General features: G+C 52.4%; 1 protein-coding gene and 1 long non-coding RNA gene across 17 annotated transcripts in view; both read left to right on the forward strand.

Moving 5' to 3' along the window:
* TBC1D22A (TBC1 domain family member 22A) overlaps positions 1-21,014 on the forward strand; it is a 342,685-nt gene that overhangs the window by 23,875 nt on the left and 297,796 nt on the right. For 15 of the 16 annotated variants that reach the window (XR_011433576.1, XR_011433577.1, XR_011433574.1 and 12 more), the window contains 3 exons: positions 1,056-1,112; positions 2,057-2,397; positions 7,640-7,816. Coding sequence is in view for 10 of the 16 variants with exons in the window: in XM_023631094.2 (XP_023486862.1) it covers positions 1,056-1,112; positions 2,057-2,397; positions 7,640-7,816 (575 nt within the window). In the remaining 6 variants the exon portion in view is untranslated. Of the gene's footprint in view, positions 1-617; positions 964-1,055; positions 1,113-2,056; positions 2,398-7,639; positions 7,817-21,014 lie in introns of those variants that run through there. The other variant, XM_070254071.1, reaches the window with a different exon arrangement.
* On the forward strand, positions 14,260-16,288 carry LOC138921204 (uncharacterized). Its single transcript, XR_011433580.1, has 2 exons — positions 14,260-14,338; positions 16,079-16,288. It is a non-coding gene; the product is annotated as an uncharacterized lncRNA (long non-coding RNA).

Genomic DNA, 21,014 nt, shown 5'->3' on the forward strand with positions numbered 1-21,014 from the left:
CATACACACACACTCCCTGTGAGGCACTGTGTCACAGTGTGACAGTCGTGGTCTCCTCCGTGTGGACCGCATCAGCTAGGATGTCTGACTGTGAGTGGCTTAAACAAACCTGGGTTTGTTTATTCCATCTAAATGGGTGTCTGAGGGGGTGGTCCGAGGCTGGACAGGCAGCTCTGCAAAGCTGTCAGAGACCCACGCTCTTTCCCATTGTCCTGCCCTGCTATCCATTATGGGCGGCTTTATTTCTCATGGTGGCAAAATGGCTGAGGGGCCTCTAGACCTCTCATCTGTGTTCCAGGCAGGAAGAGTGGGGAAAGCTAAGGGCCAAGGGCACGCTAGCTAAGCTTGTCTTCTGTTGGACAAGGAAGAGCCTGCATTTATTTCTGATTGGCCTGCACTGGGTTACACATGGCCACCCCTGACTGGAAGCCGACTGAGGAGGAAGGGGTGTGGATGGGGTTGTTCAGCTGCCCAATGTGGGTGTCTGCCATGCAGGTTATTTGTTTCCAGCTATTTTCCAAATTTACTCCGATGAACATAGACTTTTATAATGAAACCATTAAGTCTTTAAAAAAAATTACATTTATCTTCTTTGTAATTCTGTATTCCATCCTCAGACAAAATGGTACCAGTTGAGAATTTCCAGACGGGTGTTTCATTGTCAATTTTTAGTCCTGTGACATGAGGTCCGAGAGTGGAAGCTTTGGGGAAAGTCACTGATGCTGAGCGGCTCCCAGCTCCCAGCAGCCTTGTCACTAGTCGATGCCTGAGGCTCTGTGGGGACACTGTTGGGCCTGTGGTTCCCTGCACAGAGGCCCATTCGCAGGGAGGACTGAATGCCCTGCTTGTTGTGGGGTGTGGGCTTGTATGGCGCCATTCATCCCTTCCAGACAGGGCCCTCCTGACCCTGGAGTGGCCGGAGACGCCTGTGGCTGCTGATGGAGAGCTGCTTCCCTCAGTCTTGTAGGTTACAAGGAGCTGGTCTTTTCCCTGAGTCAGTGGGCTCTTGGGAAAGCTGAGGAGAAGCTAATTTGATTTCTCTTTCTTTTAAATAGCATCCAGCATGTGTATGGCGCCCAGCACCCCCCGTTTGATCCACTGTTACATGGCACGTAAGTGAAGCCTCAGCTCTCACAGGGCTGTCTCATGCACAGTTTGGGGGCCTTGGTGACCTTCCAGCTCTCTGAATTCCTGAGGGGGAGGAAAGTGGGCTTTCATTCAGCAAACGTACATCAAGCAATTGCTTGTGTGGGACACTGCTGGCCTCACACAGCTCATCCCCTGGGGGGAATGCAGACGTGGACGCTGAAGCCTGAAGCAGGGGCAGCCAGTGTGGGAGAGCATGTAGCTGCGCCTGGTAGCTGGCGGGCAGGGCCTGGCTCTGGGCTGGTCATGGTGGTTGATTTATGTCCCTGGCTCTCCACTGTACTCTCCGCCCCACTGCCTGAGGCTGGCTCTGCCATGTCCGGCCTCTCCTCCAGAGGCACGCCAGAGGAAGGTGTGGCCATGCAGGACTGCACCTGTCGGACAAGTTACCAGACACACACTGGGGCCGGCGTTCTATGTTGTCATACTGTGGGGGATCTCATTTAAATTATACTGTATCCAAATCTGTATACGGAAGGCCTGTGTTCTGTGAACAGCCTCTCCCGGCCCACACCCCCAGCTGCTGCCGTAGGAGGTGCGAAGATGCTGGGGTGAGAGAATGTGGTTGCAGGCACTGGCCAAAGTGAGGGCTGGGGATTAGGTCTGAACACCGTTGCTGGGTGGTGCCATGTTTCCTCATAAATTGGTTCTGTCAGTGGGCAAAGACTGCTTAGTGTGACTCTTTCTGGAAATCCTGCCCTCCTCCCCGTCACTGGATCCTCGTGAGCTCTGCCCAGTCTTAATTAGGATGTCTCTGAATTGTGTTTGCTTTTTCACTTCACTTTCAGCTCAATTGAAGTTGAAAGCTTGTGTGTGTCCCTTCTCATCTGGGGGTTCCTTTCTGACCAGTTTTGGGGTGAATACTCTCAGGCCTCCAGGAGTATAATTAAAGACTACCTTTGCTTTGCAGCTTGCTCAAGGCCACACCCAAGGTGCCGACCACACCAGTGAAGGCCAAGAGAGTGAGCACCTTCCAAGAGTTTGAGAGCAACACCAGCGATGCTTGGGATGCTGGCGAAGACGATGATGAGCTCCTGGCCATGGCGGCCGAGAGCCTGAACACTGAGGTGGTCATGGAGACAGCCAACCGGGTCCTGCGCAACCACAGCCAGCGGCAGGAGCGACACAAGCTGCAGGAGGCCCCGGGGCCGGAGCAGAAGCCAAAGCCTTTGGCAGAGCCTCATTTGGTCCCAAGCGGTGACCTCCGGCTGGTGAAGTCCGTCAGTGAGAGCCACACGTCCTGCCCTGCAGGTGGGTTGGGGAGAACTGAGAAGTGATGTGTATTTCTGCAGGAGGAAAGGGGCTGGAGTCCTTCCCCCGCGGAGGAGTAAGAGGGCTCACGGTCTCCTCTGCAGCAGGAACCCCTGCCCTTGAGAGCTTGTAGGGTTATTATCCAAGCAGCCGCAGGCCTTCCCAGGAAAGAGAAGCAGCCTGCACTTTTCTCTTTGTCCTCCTGGCTGAGTGCATCTCCTCCAAATGGAGTGGCAGGACATGTGGCTTTCATGGGCTGGTCCTGAGAGGGCCACGGGGGAGCACTTGGGCTCGGGGGACCCCGCTTTCTCCTAAGTACACCCTGGTCGCTCCAGGGGTGACGTTTCTAGCCGAGGAGCCAGGCCAGCTGCATGTTCAGGGGCAGCTTACGGGGATGCCCTTCAGGGACACGTGTACACGCGGGCTCAGGGTCTGCGGGAGCTGGGTGTCCGATGTTTGGAATTGCCATGCTCAGATTCTAAACTCCGCGGGGGTAAGATCACGTCCGCATCTTGTATCAACGTGCCAGGCAGTCAGCGCCGTTCTTGAGACTGCTTCCGTCCTGCTCTTTTTGCTTTGGAGGCTCTGAGATGTAAAACAGCACGGTTATTTAATGAGCACCTGCGATGGGTCAGGCACTGTTCTCAGGGCTCGCGATGCCCCAGTGGACAAGCCAAATGGAAGTCCTTGCCCTGTGGAGTGTCTGTTCTGGCCAGGAGGATGGACGCTAACCTATACACGATCAGTACAGAGGCAAGGAGTGTGCTAGAGGGAGGCTGGTGCCATGGGTCAGAGTAGCCGTGGGCAGTGGTCATGAGAGCAGCTGGGGCAGGGGCATCATCTTAGGGGGATCGGTCAGTGCAGCCTCCCTGAGAACGTGATGCATGAGCAACAGCATTAACGAGGTGAGGGGGTGAGACGTGGGGACTCTGGGGGCAGAGGAGCCGTTGCAGCCTCAGACTCTCTGATACTTGTCCTAAGGTCTCCTGGGGGTTAGGGTTGCTTGCCCCTCATTTACAGATGAGAACAGGAGATCGTTGTCACAGCCTGAGGTTCCCCTGCTAGGAGACACAGAGTTAGGTTTCATACCTAGGTCTCGTTTTCAAAAGCACTTTCCAGGAATTGATTAACTTCTAAAATGTTACAAGTCTTCTTAGATGAGAATGCTATGAATTCTTTCATTTGACCAGTTTTTATATTGGAATCTAGACTATTTTCCTGTAAAATAGGGTGAACTTTAAAGTATTTGAGTTTAAAAATGGAAGGAAATCCAGTTAGGGCTTTTGCAGGTGGATTGAAAATTCCTGTGGCTGATGAAGTACACACTGACTGCCCCCATCGTGCCCAGTCCCGGCCAGTGCACCCTCAGCCTGGGTCACTCTTGGCATTGGCAGGCACCCTGAATTCCTTCTGCTCATGGGCTGTGCTGATGCTGAAAGTCTTCGAGCCGGGGAGGCAGTTTCTCATGACTCTGGGGGCCTGGGCAGAGCCTCTGTAATGCCCGCCACCTGAGCGATTGCTTGTGGTGGTCCTCAGCAACCCCGGAATGGGGGCTTGTCTCGGCTGAGAGTGGTAAGGATCTTGTTGTCTTAGTCAGCCAGGGCTGCCATAACAAAAGTACCACAGACCTGGTAGTGTATAAACAACAGAAAATTATGTCTCACCTTCTGGATCCTTGGAAGTCCGAAGTCAGGGTGCCAGCATGGCAAGGTCCCTCTTCTGGGTTGCAGACGGCTGCCTTCTCATCATGTCTTCACGTGGCAGAAAGCAGAGAGGGGAAGCAGGCTGTCTCGTCCTCTTAAGAGGCACTAATCCTGTTCATAAGGGCTTTGCCCTCATGACTTCGGATCCTAATTGTCTCCCAAAGGCCCCTCTTCCTAATACCATCACATAAAGGGAGGTAGAGCTGCGCCGTTCAGTCCACGATGAACATGGTATGTGGTTGGGGGATTCCCACCAGAGGCAAGCTTGGGCTGCATCCAGCCAGGCTGTGGAGCCTTGGAATGTCACCTTGGGATGGGCCTCCTCCTGTAAGAGCCAAGTGAAGGACACTCTAAGCAGCTTGTGCTGGGAGAGGGGCTGGTGACTGAGTTTGCCTTCCCCTTCCACCTGCCTGGCAGTTGGCCATCTTTCCTTTGTTTGCTTTTTGGGTAAGCCTTTTGTGAGCACTTGCATATGATAATAACAATAACTAGCATTTATGGGTCGTTTACTATGTGGCAGGTACCCTAGCAAGCCCTTGTAATTAATAAACTCATTGAACTTTGCAGCGTCTCTGGGAGACAGTTTACAGGTGAGGTACAGAGAAGTTGCATGGCTTGCCCAGAGCTGTGTACCGAGTTATGGGGCTGGGGTTCAGTCCCAGGGCGCCAGACTCCAGAGCTTCTGCAGTTGGCCACTGGCCTCCAATATAGAACAGGCCTTCTCAACTGGGAAGTTTTGCTCCCAGTGAACATGTGGCAAATGTCTCTGGACACTTTTGGTTGTCACATCTGGGGCAGGGTGTATGTGCTACTGGCACATGATGGAGGCCTGGGATGCCACTCAACATCCTGTGGTGCCCAGGACAGTCCCTGCCTCCACAGAGAACTCTCTAGCCCTAACAGGCATAGAGCCGTGAGCAGGATCCAGAAGCATTTAAGGGCAGAAGTCCCAGTTTTGTCTTGTTGAGGAGGCCCAGGGGTATGTCAGGGAAGGCTTCAGAGAGGAGGTGATGTCTCTAGCATTTCCAGGAGCATAAGGGCTTTTGGGCCAGGAGGTAAGACTGTTAGGCTAAGGGGAGGTGCCAGGCCAGCTGGTCTGGCCAGCATTCCCATGCGGATGGGTCGGGTCTGTCTGCAGGCTTCATGTGCGTGGTTTGCAAGTTCCTTGAAGGCCAGACCTCATCCCAGTTACCTTTGTTTCTCCTTGGTGGAGTTACATAAATGCTGTTGACATAAACTGAGTTGTCCTCAGGGCCTGGTGACGTGGCTCTCCCCCTACACCCTGTCCCCTGCGGCACCCACACTTGTCCCTGCACAGGGACACACTGCCCAGGTAGGCGGGGCCTTTGCTCAGGTGAGGGACCTGTGAGTTCCATTTTACTTTATTGTTCACGTGAACAGCATTTTGTAATTTTAAGTGTCCTGCAACATTCCACTTCATGGGGCACGTCCAGTTAGAATGCTGCTTCTCCTGCTACGCGGATGTGCCACTGCCAGAATTTATCTTGGCTGCTTGTCCTTTCATGGTGTGCCGCCGTGGGGAGCAGATGTCACCTTGCACAGTGCCAGCAGGAGCTGCCCACTACCGTCAACTTTGGCCTTCAGCCCTGGATAGATGGTGGCCTGGAAGTTCAGTGATGGTGCAGCATGGAGCTCGTAGGCTGGCTGTCCCTGTGCCTGGGCTTCACCCTCTGGCTGTCCTGGCTTTCCTAATAAATGTCTGAGAACTCTCTTGCCTTCGTGCCTGAAGTCAGAGGCACTTTGCTTGATTTAGTGTGCCATTGGGTTAATGCAGAGCATGTCTTTGGCTGGGAAGGGCTCAGTGGGCATCAGCCAGGTGAAGACTGTCCCCGTAGCTGACCGTGAATGAGCTGCGAGTGGGATCTTGTGTGGATGCTGACTGATGGCAGCTGCATCACACCCTTAGGGACCCTGGAGGTGGACCGTGATGTGTTTGCTGTTCACAGTAACAGGGAGACCTGGCTGTCCATCTTACTGTTTTCTCGGGCGCATTGCTGTCGCTTTACCTTCCAGATTGCATCTGTCCCATCTTAGAGTGGGGCCAGGAGTGTGCTCTGCTCGGGAGTGAGTGGGGCCTTTAGTGTTTCAGGAAAGTCACACTGACGATCTCTCAGATTGCAGATAAATCAAAGTGAGCACGGTTAGTTCCGTGATACAGTGTGGAGCTGTTCTTCCTGCGGAATGTTCTTCCTGTAGAATCATGAAATGCGGTTGAAGTAATGGAGGGAAAGGAGGGAAAGGAGCTCTGAGTGTTACCACCTCTGTCTTCTCACCGTTCCATCATTTTCCTGAGCCGTCCCAGAGTGGAGGCCAGTGAGGGAGGCCTCCTGCAGGGGAGGGGCCGTCCTGGGGAAGGGCGGGAGTGGAGATGGGGAGTGGAATGGTAAGGGAGGCGCTCTCACCTCTGCGCCCACTTTTGAGGCTTTTCTGGAAGCTTAACTGGGCCAGACTACCCAGAGGCGTGGGCTGCCCTGTTCCTTGCAGCCAGAGGGTTCCTGTGTGAAGCCTTTCCACCTAAAAATTAGGGTAATGAGCGCTCTGCGGGAAGGAGGGGGCAGGCGGAGTGGTCATCCTCCCTCGCAGCCCAGCCCGGCAGCAGCTGCCACAAGCAAGCAGAGGGCAGCACGGATGCTCCATGGCGTTTGCTCCCTGCCCCATTTCCTGGAGTTTATTTTTCACTCTTCTTTGAATTTCAGTTTTGGAAGATGCGCTCGCTCGGTGGGATGTGGACCTGGGGGTTTGCTGCCTTTCAGGGCCTCTTGCTTGTGGGTTCGTGTTGGTCCCCAGTGGCTTCGGCTGTTTCCTTTGGCTGTCCTTGGACCCAGGCTTCTGGATGTGACTCAGTGTCTCACTACGTCTCCGTGGGTCCTGGTGGGCACAAGCCTTTCAGCCCGTCGAGGGGTCCATGGCACCCTGGGCCAGGGCTGGGCAAGCTTGCACTCTGGTGACCCGCTTACTCCTGCAGTAGGAGCTAACCTCCTCTACTTTCTCTGGGTGGCAGTCCCTGCCCCACCTCCCTCACAGGGTCCAGGGAAATGCAGGAGATTCAAACAGTCCTCAGTGCCGTCCTCTCCCCTTCACGAGTGACTCAGTGGCTTCCCTGCGGGCTCAGGCCTGGGAGACCTGCACAGGCCCCCTCCTACCCCTTCTACACCAGCAGCTCCTTGGGTCATGTCACCCGGGCAGGCCTGATCTGGGGGAGCCCTGTCTGCTGGTATGTCCTGAGGTCTGGAGTTTTCTGGTTGTCACTGTCTTGCTTTTGTGTGGGGTGTGTCTGTTTTACTGATGAATAATACTCTGCCAGTTAGGTGGGTGAACTTCAGAGGTGTTAGTATCACTCAAGAAACCAGGGTTCGCGCCACTCGGTTGTGAGAAGAAGGGACGGCTGTGACACGGCAGCGTTCAGAAAGGGAAAGCAGCTCAGCAGGTGGGAGCCCTTTTTAGTGGAGAACGTGGCCGTGGCCGTCGGGGGAAGCCCAGGAGGCTGGCCTCAACCTTTGTTCTCTTTCCCTTTGCAGAAAGTGCCAGCGACTCTGTCCCTCTCCAGAGATCCCAGTCTCTCCCACACTCAGCGACAGTTGCATTGGGTGGGACGTCCGACTCCAGTACCCTCGGCAGCTCTGTGCTAAGTGAGAGAGAGGCCTTCCGGCTGGACAAATTCAAGCAGCTCCTTGCTGGCCCCAACACAGACCTCGGTAAGTCCCCTGTTGGAGGATACGCATGGTTGTGTGTTGTTTCTAGAAGAGGCCCAGTTCTTGAGAGACTGCTGTCATGGAATGCACGTGCTTCATGTGTAATTTACCTTCTAAGAGGTTGATGTGTTTGGACTGTCAGACCAGTAGTTCACTAAGGTGAGCGTCACTCATCCGAAAGTTTACTTTAGGCTTGTTTGTTAGTGTGCTTCCAGGTGCTCAGGTATTTCCTGTTTTGTTTTCTTGATGCCCCACTTGCACTCTTTCGGCTTCTTAGAGCTGCCCTTGGCAAGCTCTGCATGGCTGGCCACGTGGCCCTCTTTGCTATTCGTGGCGTTTGTGGGGCATGGGGCTGCTGACTGACCACTGCTGACAGTGCCTTCCTGCTGGCGGCTCTGAGTCAGTGTAGAGTGTGACAGGCTGCAAGCACTGCCAGAGAGCCAAGGCAGGGCTTGGGAGGACAGGCCAGCAGGGGACAGGACAGTTACCCGTGTGGTTCTTTTGGGTCCTGATACCCGTGTGGATGCTCTGCAACCAGGCTCTGAGGCACGTGCCAACTTCCAAGTCCATCTTCTGCAATTCTTCCATTTGAACCTGTGTTCTCTTGTTTCTGTACCTCATTTTGTTGAATGCCACCCTGTGGTGGGCATTTTGCTAGATGCTGGAGCTTTCAGCAGGATTGGATGTGGCCCTGGCTGTGGGATCACTCATAACTGGGGGGGGCCAGGCACCAGAGAGCGGCTCTGAGGGCTGGGCGCACCGAGGCGGGCAGTGCTGCGCTCTACCGGCAGGTGGCGCATGAGGCCTGTGGACGGCTGCACTGAGTGGCTCCAGGCCCAGACGAGGCTGCGCCAAGGAAAAGCTGCAGCCTCCTGCCTAAGGCGGGGAGGCGGGGGAGGGCGGGGGGGGGCGGCGCGGCTCTGGAAGGTCTTGGAGCTCCTAAGGTGCTGCTCCTATTCTGGGTACAGTTCTCACGGCGAGGTTTTCTTCTTACTTTTATGTATTTTTGCACATGCACACATTACACAGTTACATGGCGCAGAAGGGTGTACAGTGAATGAGCCCCTCCCTTTCCCCACCTCCCCTTTCCCTTCCTTTGCACAGTTCCAGGTGTCTTCCAGAGATGCTCCGAGCATGTATTGGGTTAAACTGTTTATTTGATGTAATTTCAAATTTACAGAAAAGTTGCTAGACTAGTACAAGTGACTCCCATATATTCTCTACCCAGACTCACCAATTGTTTCCATTTTGTCCCATTTTCATTCTGTGTGTGTGTACTTGTGTGTATACGTACTTTTCCTGGACCATTTGAGTCAGCTGGAGGTATCATATCTCTTTACTCCTGAAAGCTTCACTGTGTACTTCCTGAGAACAAAGGTGTTCCCTTGGTGTAATCACAGCATCATTGTCAAGGTCAGGAAATTTAACGTCGAGATGGCACTGTTACCTCATCCACACTCCACCTTCACATTTGGCTCATTGTCCCAGTAATACATTTCTTCTTCTTTTTTTTTCCCTGCTTTTTTTCCCCAAAGCCCCCCAGTACATAGTTGTATATTTTAGTTGTGGGTCCTTCTAGTTGTGGCATGTGGGACGCTGCCTCAGCGTGGCCTGACGAGTGGTGCCATGTCCACGCCTGAACCAGTGAAACCCAGGGCCACCGAAGCAGAGCGCGCGAACTTAAGCCCTCGGCCACGGGGCCGGCCCTTACGTTTCTTTTCCCCTAGTCCTGAATCCAGTGCGGGATTGCACATTGTGTTGGTTGTCACGTCTCTCGTCTCCATTAACCTAGAGCATACTCCAGCCTTGCGCTGCGTTCCTGGATCTGGACAATTTGAAGAGCGTGGGCCGCTCAGCCTGGGCTGCTTCATCTTCCTCCTGAGGAGATTTGGGCCGGTCGTCTCTGGCAGGAGCATCACTTAAGAGATTTGTGTTCTCAGTCGTCATAACAGGAGGCCATGGTGCTGGCTTGTCCCGACGTTGATGAGTTCAGCGCTCATCACTTGGTTACTACGGTGCCTGCCAGTTCTTCCAATGGAAAGTTCCTCTTTTTCCTTGGTAATTCAGAAGCAGTTTGTAGAGATACTTTGGGGTCTGTGCATTTCTGCAGTACATTTGCTTTCTCCACACGAGTAGTAACACTGTCTGCGCCTGACTCTTTAAATTGAACAGCGTGTTTTCCCGTGTAACGGTGCTAGAGAACAGCTGTGGTCTGTATGGTGCTCTGTGGCGTGCCCGTCTGTGGGCCCCGTGCTCTGTGTACTGCCCCGCTCCTGATGGGCACGTAGGCTCTTCCTCACTTCCTGTCATTGCAGAGATGCGAGACTGCTCTTCAGACGTCGGATCCTCACCGTCGCTGGTGATGTTCACAGAGCATCCCTAGGTGCCGGTGGGGGAAAGGGAGAGCTTGAGAAGCGGGGTGGTAGGAGTCTCGTGTGCCAGGCTCAGAAGTAAAGATGGATCGTGCGTGAAGGAGTGCAGTGTGGGGTTGAGTACATGCCTTAGCTGCTTGCTTTTCTAGCCTGCCAGCACACCTGTGCCTTTGAGGCAGTGTCAGGGGACCAAGTCACATAGTGGCAGTGAGCGGGGAGGTTCTGGGGACGGCTCCCTGCGTGGAGTGCTGGCTCCACTGCTTCCTTGCCTTGTGACCTTGAGCAAGCCGGGTAGCTCCCGGGCCTCAGTCTCCTTGTTGGTCCCTAGGCGCGATGGTGGCACTGCTAGTTCTGCAGATAGTGCGTGTGAAGTGCTTAGGAGAGTGCCCAGAACATAATGAACACTCCAAAAGGTTAGTTATTTTTCTTCTTATTTTCATTCGCATTGGCTTATTTATCCTCTAACTTGATTTTTATAGGATTGACATATATGGTCACTTTTGTGATCGTTGACAAGTCAAGGAAGTTTACCGATATTTTCTTGGTTATGTTCAGCGGTGTCTAATGTTAAGTAGCAAGGAGATGGCTGATGAAAACACGGTTTCCTGCTGGGAATCACAGTTCTGAGCCCCCAGTTAGAATCTTCTTGTGGACTCTGTCATTGGAGTGACTTTTGGAAATTAAAACCATACTTAAAAATAAAGCTTTTAAGACTTGTAGGAAAATGTATGTATGGATAGATTGAAAAGTTAACATGTAAAAATTAAATTCTTTTGTTAGGTTGCTGGGATTATGGGTTTTTTCTTTCTTCAGAATTCTATTTAAATATCAAATCTAACACCAAAAAGCTAAAACCAAAGCTTTCAAAGTTAAACAGTTACTGGATCTGTGTTTAGTGGCAAGAGGAAAAACACAGCCAGTAGATTGTCTGTTTTTATGAGGCGTTTAAGATAGCTTCGGAAGAGAGTGGAATATATTATCTTCACATTACATAAGAGACGTAAGTGGCAAATATTTGCCAGTGTTGGAGACGCGGTCACTGGTGTGCCGAGTGCCCGCAGGACCGATTCCACCTGCTGCGTGCCTGGTCTGTTGCTCTTGTTTGGCTTCTGCTGTTCTGAGCCTGGGGATGAAAGTAGCAAATAGAACTTAACAGCTCATTCTCCTCTTAGCATTGGCTCAATGTTTACTCGGACAAAGGCTGCCTGCTTTGAAGCCCAAGAAAACGACACTTGGAGGCATTCATTTTTATCATGAGCTTGCCTCTGTGAATGGGAGTGTGATTTGGCAGTATGCAAAATAGGTGTTTCCTGAGGCCTGTGGAATGGGGCCACGTGTGGCCTGGCGTCCCAGGCCTTCAGATGTGAGTACAGAAGGAGCCAGGCCAGGTACACTGTCACGTTCTGGTTCCCCCGAGTGAGCACCCGATCTGGGCTTTAAGATGGAGAGCGTGGGGAGGAGAGGTTTTCTTTGGGGCAGGAGGCAATATGGAGCTGCTTGCCCTGGCAGCGGGAATTTCAGTTAGGTGCCCCCTCAGGCTCCAGGGCTGGAGGAGAGCCCTGCAGGACCGTGATGGCAGGAGGAGGAGGCAGCACAGCCTTGAGCCAGTCCTTGGTGGGACGCTGGCCATGTCCTTACTCTGCATGACTGACTCTAATTAGGTGACTCAGCTCCTGTCTTACCAGCCATAACAGGGAAATTAGGCCTACCCTGCAGGGTCCTTGTGACCTAGGAGGTAATTTCCGTAAGGGGCCCATAGTTCATGGGGCCCACATAGTTCATTTGTTCAAGTATTCATTAAGCACCTGCTGGTGTAGCTCTGGGCAGAGACAGAATCAGACCCCCAGAGTCCTGCCCTCAAGGAGCTGATGTTCCAGTGTGAGGAGACAGATGGACAGACGTATGCACACGGTCAGAATTCCAGAAACTCTCAGAAGATGGTAAGTGTATGTGGAGGGATAAAGACTGGTACTGCTTTAGAGGGAGTGGTCAGCAGGGACCCTTTGGAATAGGGTACCTTTAAGGCAAGCTTGGCACAAAGGCAGGCACTTGAAGATGGGGAGGAGCATTCCAGGGAGAGGGACTGGCGGTGGGAGGGGGCTTCCTGTGCTTGAGGAATGGAAAGCAGCTGTTGAGGCCAGGGCCTGGTGGGAGAGGGGAGGGAGGCCAGCAAGGCAGGAAGGGACAGGTCCCGAGGGCTGAAGGGCCAGGAGAAGGTGCTTGCCTTTCACTCTGAGTGCAGCCTGAAGTCTCTGGGAGGTTTTGAACTAGGAGAGTGGAGCTTGGCAGGAAGCATCAGAAAGTGGTTGCTGTTCTGTGGAAGGAAGAGCCGCTGAAGACTCCTGGGCAGGGCGTGGCCGGTGGCCTTGGGCTGAGGCACATTCCTTTGGCGGGGGGGGGGGGGGGGGGGGGGGGGGGGGGGGGGGGGGGGGGGGCTTGGGGAGGGGAGGGACAGGAGGGACAGGGAAGAAGTTCGATAGTCGATTGGTGGAAGGAGATGAGGGTCCTGGCTGGGGGGGGGGGGGTCAGTTCCCTAGGTGCTGCAGGGTGGGCTGGGTAGGCCTGGTCCCTGGTTGGACAGGAAGCTGGGTAGACTGGGGAGGAGAAAGCCAAGACTGTCACAGCTAGAGTCTGGGGTACAAGGGCGGAGACAGCTGATGGACACAGAAACCAGAACACACCCAAGAAGTGTGTCATTTCACCGGGGAAACAAAATCTGGTACTTGTGGAACAGAGCCAAGGAAAGCACTCCATCCAAAGGACTGCACAGTTGCTGCCGTTTTGGGTCCTTTCTCTGTGCTGAGTACTGTGCTTCATCTAATTATTTATATATGTACACAGTATCCCCCAAACCCAAGCACACCACTGTCTGCTCCAGACAGTAGCCGGACCCTGGCTTATGGCTGCCGAGGTCCAGTCTCGGCTTCAGTAGTGGCGTGTCCTGCAGCCCTACAGTGAGAGCATGCTGGGATGCGAACTGCCGCCGACCGCCTCGGGCTGTGCTCACAGCCTTCCGTCACGCTCGTTCCTGGTCAGCGCAGGCATTCTCCATGCTCTTCAGAGGCCCGAGTCAGGAGGGGCCAGTTCTCTCCTGAGGGCCTTGTTCGAGAACCTAGAGCAGAGGGATTGTCTTGGGCATTGTGGGTGGGTGGCCAGGAGGGCACTTCTGCTCCCGCAGGTGCAGGCAGTGGGCCAGTAGTGCCCGGCATCCCCCTCTAGTGGCCAGGCGCCAGCCCTGCAGCCTCAGCTGCATTGTCACAGCAGGGCTCGTTAAGGAGGTGTGGGCGGGAGAGCAAGTGCGCCTGTATTTGTGTGTGTGTTTGTGTGTTTGTGTTCAACTGTGTACTGAGAGATAGGTGTATCTCGGAATTAGAATGAGAGAGGGGCAAGATGGACACTCCAGCTAAATCAGTCTTTCTCTGGAATCTCATCAAGGGAGGACTTTCACAGGGACAGTAACCCACTGGCCACTTGGAGCTACCAGAGTGCAGAGACCCCAGGGGGAGGAAACAAATGACCACTTAGTCTTTGTGGTTTACATGGCTCCTGTCACTGCCCAGCCACACTGAGCTGCTGCCGCCACTGCTCCTGCCCGCTCCACCCCGACGCCTGGCTGAACGCACCTCCCGCCTTCCCTGTCGCTGGGTGTTTTGACCCACTGGCTTAGTTGGCCCGTTTACATCCCGTTTCTAATCAGAGGTGTGGACAGAGTTTGGTTCCTTTCCCTGCTGGTGCCAGTTCTGCTGGAGACAAGCTTTCTGAGATCAGCCTGAGGACTGTGCTGAGGCCAGCAGTGCTTCTGGAAAGTAATTAGAGTGTGAGAGATGGGCAGCAGTGACTGCCCCTGTGGGCTGTCAGAAGGCCTGGGCAGGGTGCCTTTGAAGGCCCGGTTTTATCTCAGCTCTGTGGTTTGAGGAAAAAACGCTTTTAGTGAAACAAACAAAGAAGTTTAAAAAGAGAGCCCCTGAACGTGTGAGACCGCCTGCCGAGCTCTGTGTTTCCTGCCCGCAGCTCGAGGCAGAGTAGCACTGTGACAGCGGCAAGGGTGGGGCTGCCCCCCCCCCCCCGCCCCCCCCCGGGGTCTTGGAGGTCCGGCAGGTAGTTGGCCCACATGCAGTTGTGGAATGAGCGAGTACTCTCGGTGTGAGATGTGGTAGGATTCTATTGGGACCTTTCTCATGGTGCTGCGTCGCATTTTCCTGGACATGGATTGGCTGAGCCTCACCTTGCACGGGAGGCACTGTTATTCCAATTCGCACTCAGTCTGCACAGTGTGGGAGGTGGTGTGACAGGGAGCGAGAGCACGGGCCGCAGGCGGGGGCCCCCCACCCTCTCTGTGGATGCGGAGCTGGCTGGCCCAGGGCTCTAGGCTTCTTTGCGCTCTTCAGTCCTTTCCCTGGCTGCCTCCTTCCCTGGTTTCTCTTGGAGTCTCCCCCGTGTTTGGTTCTTCCTGGCTGCATCTCCTCTGATGTCAGCAGGAGCACTGGCAGAGCCGATTTCCTTAAGAACATACATAAGGGGGAGCTCACTTTTTACAACATTCATCTACTTTTAAAGGCAGTTTCTAGGTTGAAGGTGTCACCTGAGTTGAACTCACGAGGAGACCTGGGTTTCTTCTCCTGGCACACCCCCATCTCTGTGTACAGCAGCACACCCTGCCCCTTACTCAGGCCAGACTCGGCTGCTGTCGTTTTCTCTCCCCTCCTCACACCTCTGTCACTGGACCTTTGGCTTCATGTGCTCAGTGCGTGCACCCCACCTGGTCCAAGCCACCACCTCTCACCTGATGGTGACGGTGCCTCCCTGCCAGCCCCCCATGATCCTCTTTGCCCAGAGTGTGCTGCATACTGCAGTCAGTGATCCTTGGAAAATGAGAGCCAGATCAGGTCCTTCTGCAAGCCATCCAGTGGCTGCCCTCTCGCTCAGAGGGTCAGCCACAGGCCTGCTGATGGCCTATGGGGCTCGGCACAATCTGCCCCCGTTCCTCTCGGACCTCATCTCCTCTCCTCTCCTCTTCTCTCGGTGTGTTCTGCAATTTCTGGAACATACCGGCATGTCCATGCCTGGGACCTCTGCACTGCTGTCCCTCTACCCTGGATTTCTGCACGACTCACTTCCTTCACTCTCTGCTCAAATGTCACCTCATCATCAGGGTCTCCTGACCGAGCCGTGTGAGGCAGCAGCATCTTCTGCCTGCCCTGGGTGCCCTGATCCCTTTATCCCTCTGCAGCCAGCTTTGTTTATCTCCAGAGTACCCATCACCTCTGCTCGCTTGTGCACTGGCTTGTTTGCATCTGTCCCTGTCGCTCCAGGGGCAGGGCTGTCTCTGTGAGCACTGCTGGCTCCTCAGAGCCTGGCCCGCTGAGCCAGCATCTTGCAGTAGGTGCTGATCGTTCAGTGTTGTTCACTAGTTGCTTTGTTAGACACTTCTCCCCTTCCTTGGGACGTGGGTAGTCCTCCCTCTCTGGTTTATTTTGTTTCTTTAAAAACAGTGACTAGGTGAGTAATTACTAATATCCAGATGACAGCTCCCCTGCAGTAATGCCCTTCCTTCAGCCAGGAACAGTTCTCACACTGCTGGCATTTTCCATCCTGGGGTGTCCCTGGCCTCACAGACACTCTGCCTTTCCTCCGCAGCCTTTGCCCAGTGCCTGGGCAGGTCTTGCCTGTGTCTTCCCACTTAAGAGAGGAGTTCTGCACACTGCTTTCCTCTTTGTCATTTTCTTACTGTAGGGTTTTGGTGATTATCGTTAATGACATGTTATTGAAAGTTAGAGAAATGGAACGGATGATAAAACCAGCAAACTGGAATTGCCACTGTTTACACATGCTGTATGTATTATGTGTGTGTTTCCTTCTGACCTCTTCTTGTCTCTTTATTGGTTCTCGCCAGCCAATGGTCGTTTCTCTGCAGTACAGTCTGCTGGGCCTCAGGATGGGAGGGCGAGAGCCTCAAAGAGACACACCGGCTCCTGACTTCAGTGCACTGCCATCACCAGCATCCTTTTTTTCATTGGTGACGTTCACTACTGGATGTGCTATTTGAACTACATGTGGTATCAATCAGCTTGAAATAAACTGAATTGAATGTGTTTTGGTGAAAGTTGAGTATTTCCTTTACTATCTATAGTAGCGTGAATCTTGAGTTTAATAGGAATCCTTTTGAGCTTCTTCCAGACAGCTTGTTTCCATTGTATGATGATTTTCTGTGTGTACTCTTAAAAGCAAAGATGAAAAAAATGTTATAAGTCTATTGTACAGTTTTAAAGGAGCAGTCTTAAAAATCTACCTATTAAATGTTTGCCTTTTTCCTTGAATAATTTCTTTTGTAGATTAGGCTCTTAAATAGCTAGTAGAGTAATTGTGAGATTGTGGTGTCTGCTTTCTCTGTTTCTCCGTTTGAGGGATGAGAGCAGAGAAGCAGGGAGAGGATGTGAGAGTCACGGGAGTGAATGGTTCCTTACTCTCGGGGACGCTTTGTGCTTGCAACTGAGCTCCTGCTGTCTTCTGCCTCTCCTCGGGTGTTAGAGCTGTGTGCATCTTCCCGCTGGATGGTGAGATCCTCACAGGCCGTGGCTGTGCCAGTGACTGGTGACCTGTACACGATGCATTCTTGGGAAATGCCAGTGGAGTTCATCAGACCACTGGCTGTCAGTCTTCTCTCTCCTACCCCGTGTCCCTTTAGTGGTTATTGGCATCTCTGTTTTACCAGCTGACATGAGTTACCTTGTGTTGAGGGGTATCGGTTAGGGTTTGTTTTGGCTGACGGTAACAGAAAACCAGACTCAGGGGCTCTTAAACAATTAGGGGTTTATTTTTCTCAGCAGGATGTCTGGAGGTAGGTAGCTGTTGGCATCGGATCACTGTGATATCATCAAGGATTAAGCTGATGGCCACAAGATGGTGGTCATCATCTTGTGAGGGGAAGGGCAGTCTCCATGGCATCTGTATTCTTCTCGGGAAAGCAGAGTTTGACCAGAGCTGGGTCACATGGCCACCCCTAGCTGCACACGGCACTCAGAAGTAAGTATCTCAGGTGGGCTCGGCCATTGGCACTTTGAAATTGGGGTTCTAGTAACAGAAAAGAGAGACGGGATGGATATTGGGTAGACAGCCAGCTGTGTTTGCCACTTGGACTTTTGTGTATCTGTCACCTCACCAAATTTCTGGTTCCTTGAGGTCAGGGACTGTGTTAGATTGTAGCATTTAACCCGTGGCTCATGTCCAGCACTGTGCTGAACACATAGTAAAGACCCAGAAATGTTTGAGTTGCAGTGAACTGTCTACAAAGTGTTGGGTGTGGAGGGAGTGCCTGAGTGAACTTTGACTTTTCGTAGTCAAAGACACGGCATTTACAGTGAGCCCGCCCTGTCCTGTTTTTTCCCAGAAATGGAGCTGAGACTCCAAAGGGCCACAAACCATCACATAGCCAGGTATCTAGTCCTGGAAACTGCAAAGAAAATAATATTTTTGTTTTAAGATGATTTAAGTTTCTTGGAATCTATTGCTAAAAATAAAGACAGACTGACCGCAGACCATTAGAACTGAGATATCAAGCTGAGAAAAAAATCCAGCTAAGAAAGAATCTAAAAATGTGTTTACTTAGAAAAACGTGATGATGTACTTTGACCTCCTGGGGGCTTTGGGTGTAATAGGGAGTAATGTAATGTCCCCAGCCTGAGAACAGAGAGGTGGCAGGAGCCTGAGTGGGAGAGGTGAGTGTCTGTGAAAGGCGGGTCACACCCAGGTCTGGAGTGGGCAGAAAATTGGCAGTCCTCAGCCGGCCAGGCCCCAAGTAGATTGTTGTGGAGCTGGGTTTGGTAATAGGAGCGCTGGAAGTCCTGCTTCTTCCAGGGACCGGCCTTCTGGTGGTTGCTGAGCAGATGGGGTGCTTGCTTCTCCCCAGGCACGGCCTGGACACGTGGCGAGTACCTTTTATTAGGGATTGCCAAGTTCTGTGATCACGGATCCTATCTGGTGCGTGCTTGAAATGCACATCCTATAAACTTGCCAGATGAAGCTAGACGGAAGAGGATTTCTTTATGAAGGAAAGTTGGAAGAGATTGGTGAACAGTTGGAATTCACCCTGGGGATGGAAGGATAGTGGAAAATACAGCGACAGGATCGTTTGACTTCTTTATAGTCAAATCATGGGCTTTGGGATGGTGGTGGTGGTGGCCATGGTGGTGGTGGTGATAGCTAACTTTTATTGAGTGCTTACTCTGTGTCAGGTACATGGAAATCCATGGAATCCCTGAGAAGGAGCCCAGAGAGGGCCTGAAGCACAATGATTGTCAACTTGGACTCTCCCCCTCCTGGGTCCCATGTTATTCTGTGTTTTCCAGAAGGCAGAGGCCCTACTCACAATGGCACTTTTTCCTGGAGGTTCTTTTTGGTTCTTCTCCTTTCCTAGGACAAGATTTCAGGTGCCAGAGCCAACCAAGTTCCTTTTGTTCTGTTCCCTTCTGTGCCGTCTCTTTGTCTCCTTGGCCTGGGAGGCCCAGAGAACTTACAGGGAGGAAGGGAAGTTGAATATGTTCAAGACAAAAAGCAGGAAAGTAGGGGAGAAAAGGGAGGTCAGGGCAGCCATTTTGGACTTTGTTACTCCTGGGCCTGATGTGACCTTGAAGGGCTCGAGTTAGCATCCTTTCCTGGGAGGGAGATCACAGCAGTCACATGTGCAGGGGTGGTGTGGCAAGAGAGGCCCAACAGCGGGGGTCCTGTGTTTGCATGGCCTGGACCCCCACTCTTGAACTGCCCTGATGATAGGGCAAATGAAAATCCATGAGCAGTGGGGACTCCAATGATGGAAGGTCAGTGGACTGTAAACTAACACAGACAGCGGGAACAGATGTCTGAGGAACTCTTGGGCTGGTGGAAGAGCAGGTGCCACCACCCAAACAGCATAAGAGCCGCTAGGGACAGTGCATGAGTCCCTGTCTGTGCTGTCCTGTGGAAGCAAGTTGGTGGTTTGCTTTGTCGCTTATTGGGGTCCAGTGGGCTGTGGTCATCTGCTCAGCTCAACATTGCCTTCTATTGAAACGTTCACTCTCAGGGCCCACGAGTCGATGGGGTGCAGGGTGTGCATGGATGCCTTCTGAAATGGCCCTCACTGCAAGGGGCCTGTTGGTGATCGTGGACCCTTTGAGCTCTTGCTGAGGACTTCTGTCATGCATGGCTCTGAGTTCCAAGTGCTGCTTCACTCTGAGCGGTTTCTGAGACACTGGCTGTCTATGTTTTGGCGTATTAAAAGGATGGAGAAGTCGGCTCTCAAATTGGTGTGATTATGCTGCTGTCTTAGTCTGCTCAGGCTGCTGCAACAGAATACCACAGAATGGGTGGCTTACAAACGACAGGCATTTATTTCTCCCAGCTGTGGAGGCTGAGAAGTCCAAGATCAAGGCACCAACAGACTTGGTATCTGATGAGGGCCCACACGCCTGGTTCATAGAGGGTGCCTTCTCTCTGTCCACATGTGATGGAAGGGGCAGGGGAGCTTCCTCAAGCCTCTTTTATAAGGACACTAATCCCATTCATGAGAGCTTCACCCTCACAACCTAAGCACCTCTCAAAGGCCCCACTTCCAAATACTGTCACGCTGGGAGTCAGGATTTAACATATGAATTTTGAGGGGACACAAACACTCTGTCAGTGGCAGCTGTTTTGCTTAATAAGACATGGCACTACTTCATCCCTGCCTGCCACTGCCCTGCCCTCTGCAGGGATAGAGACAGGTAGAGCTGGTGGCACCCCCCGTCACCTCCACTTCGCAGTGAGGAAACTGAGACTCAAAAGCAGGACGGCCTGCCTGAGGCTGGAGTCCTTGGGGTGTCACCCGGTGTTCTTGGTGGTGGACGCTGCTTCGCTCGCTTTACAGGGCACGGAAAAGTCACGTTGAGAAATTTGGTACAGGATTAAATTGTACGTGGTTAAAATAAAAAAACAGGAAGAAATTTCTAATGAACAGAAATGCAAATCCTGGGAGATGAAAAATAATTCCTTTAGGCATCACAAGTGCATATAATACAGGAAGGAAGTTGAAGAAATTCTAAGGCGCTTCCAGGAGAAGAGAACGCTGGGCTTTGTGTAGGGCGGCAAAGAAAAGCATCTCTATCCTGAGTTTATGGCAAGGCTTTGGTTGGTTTCGCGCCAACCCTTGAGATAGTAATATAAACTGAAAGCTTTCTGCTGAAATCTTAGACTCATGTTCAAATGGGTCCTAAAGGGAAAAGTTCAGATTTGCCTAAATTGCGTAAAAAGTGAATGTTGTTTCTCTTAGGATAAGATATTCTAAAAAAAGTAGTTAAGAATATCTTTTAAAACACACATTTCAACCCAAGATATAACCCATGTATTGTTTTAGGTTCTAGAAGTAGAATAACCACATTATGGGAAAGTAAGAAGCCATAACTGCCATCACCCTGGCACCCTGGCTCTTAGCATGTGGGGGGACACGGCGAGTGGGAGACAGAGTGTGGGCTTTGGGTCACATCAGGTGATGGCCACAATTCACCACTTACTAGCAGAGTGACCTTGGCAGCTTTTTAATTTTGAGCTTCTTTCAGCTTCAGTTTCCTTGTCTATGAAGTGGGTCTGATGATGTTTACCTCCATATTGTTTTGGAAGCTTGATCAGAAAATCCTGCAAGAAGCGGCGAGCACGGTGCCCAGCGCAGCGCATGCCTGATGCTGCCTGCTGTCCTGCTGTCGCTCTTCTCCCTGTAGGTCCTCCCCACACCCTTCTTTTCAGTTAGGAGGTGAGAATCGAGAGGTGATGTGTTATCCTTTTTTTCAGTTAATATTATGTTGTAATCCTTTCCCATGTTGCTA

The sequence above is a fragment of the Equus caballus genome, chromosome 28, assembly GCF_041296265.1.
Source record: "Equus caballus isolate H_3958 breed thoroughbred chromosome 28, TB-T2T, whole genome shotgun sequence".
NCBI classification, from domain to species: domain Eukaryota; kingdom Metazoa; phylum Chordata; class Mammalia; order Perissodactyla; family Equidae; genus Equus; species Equus caballus.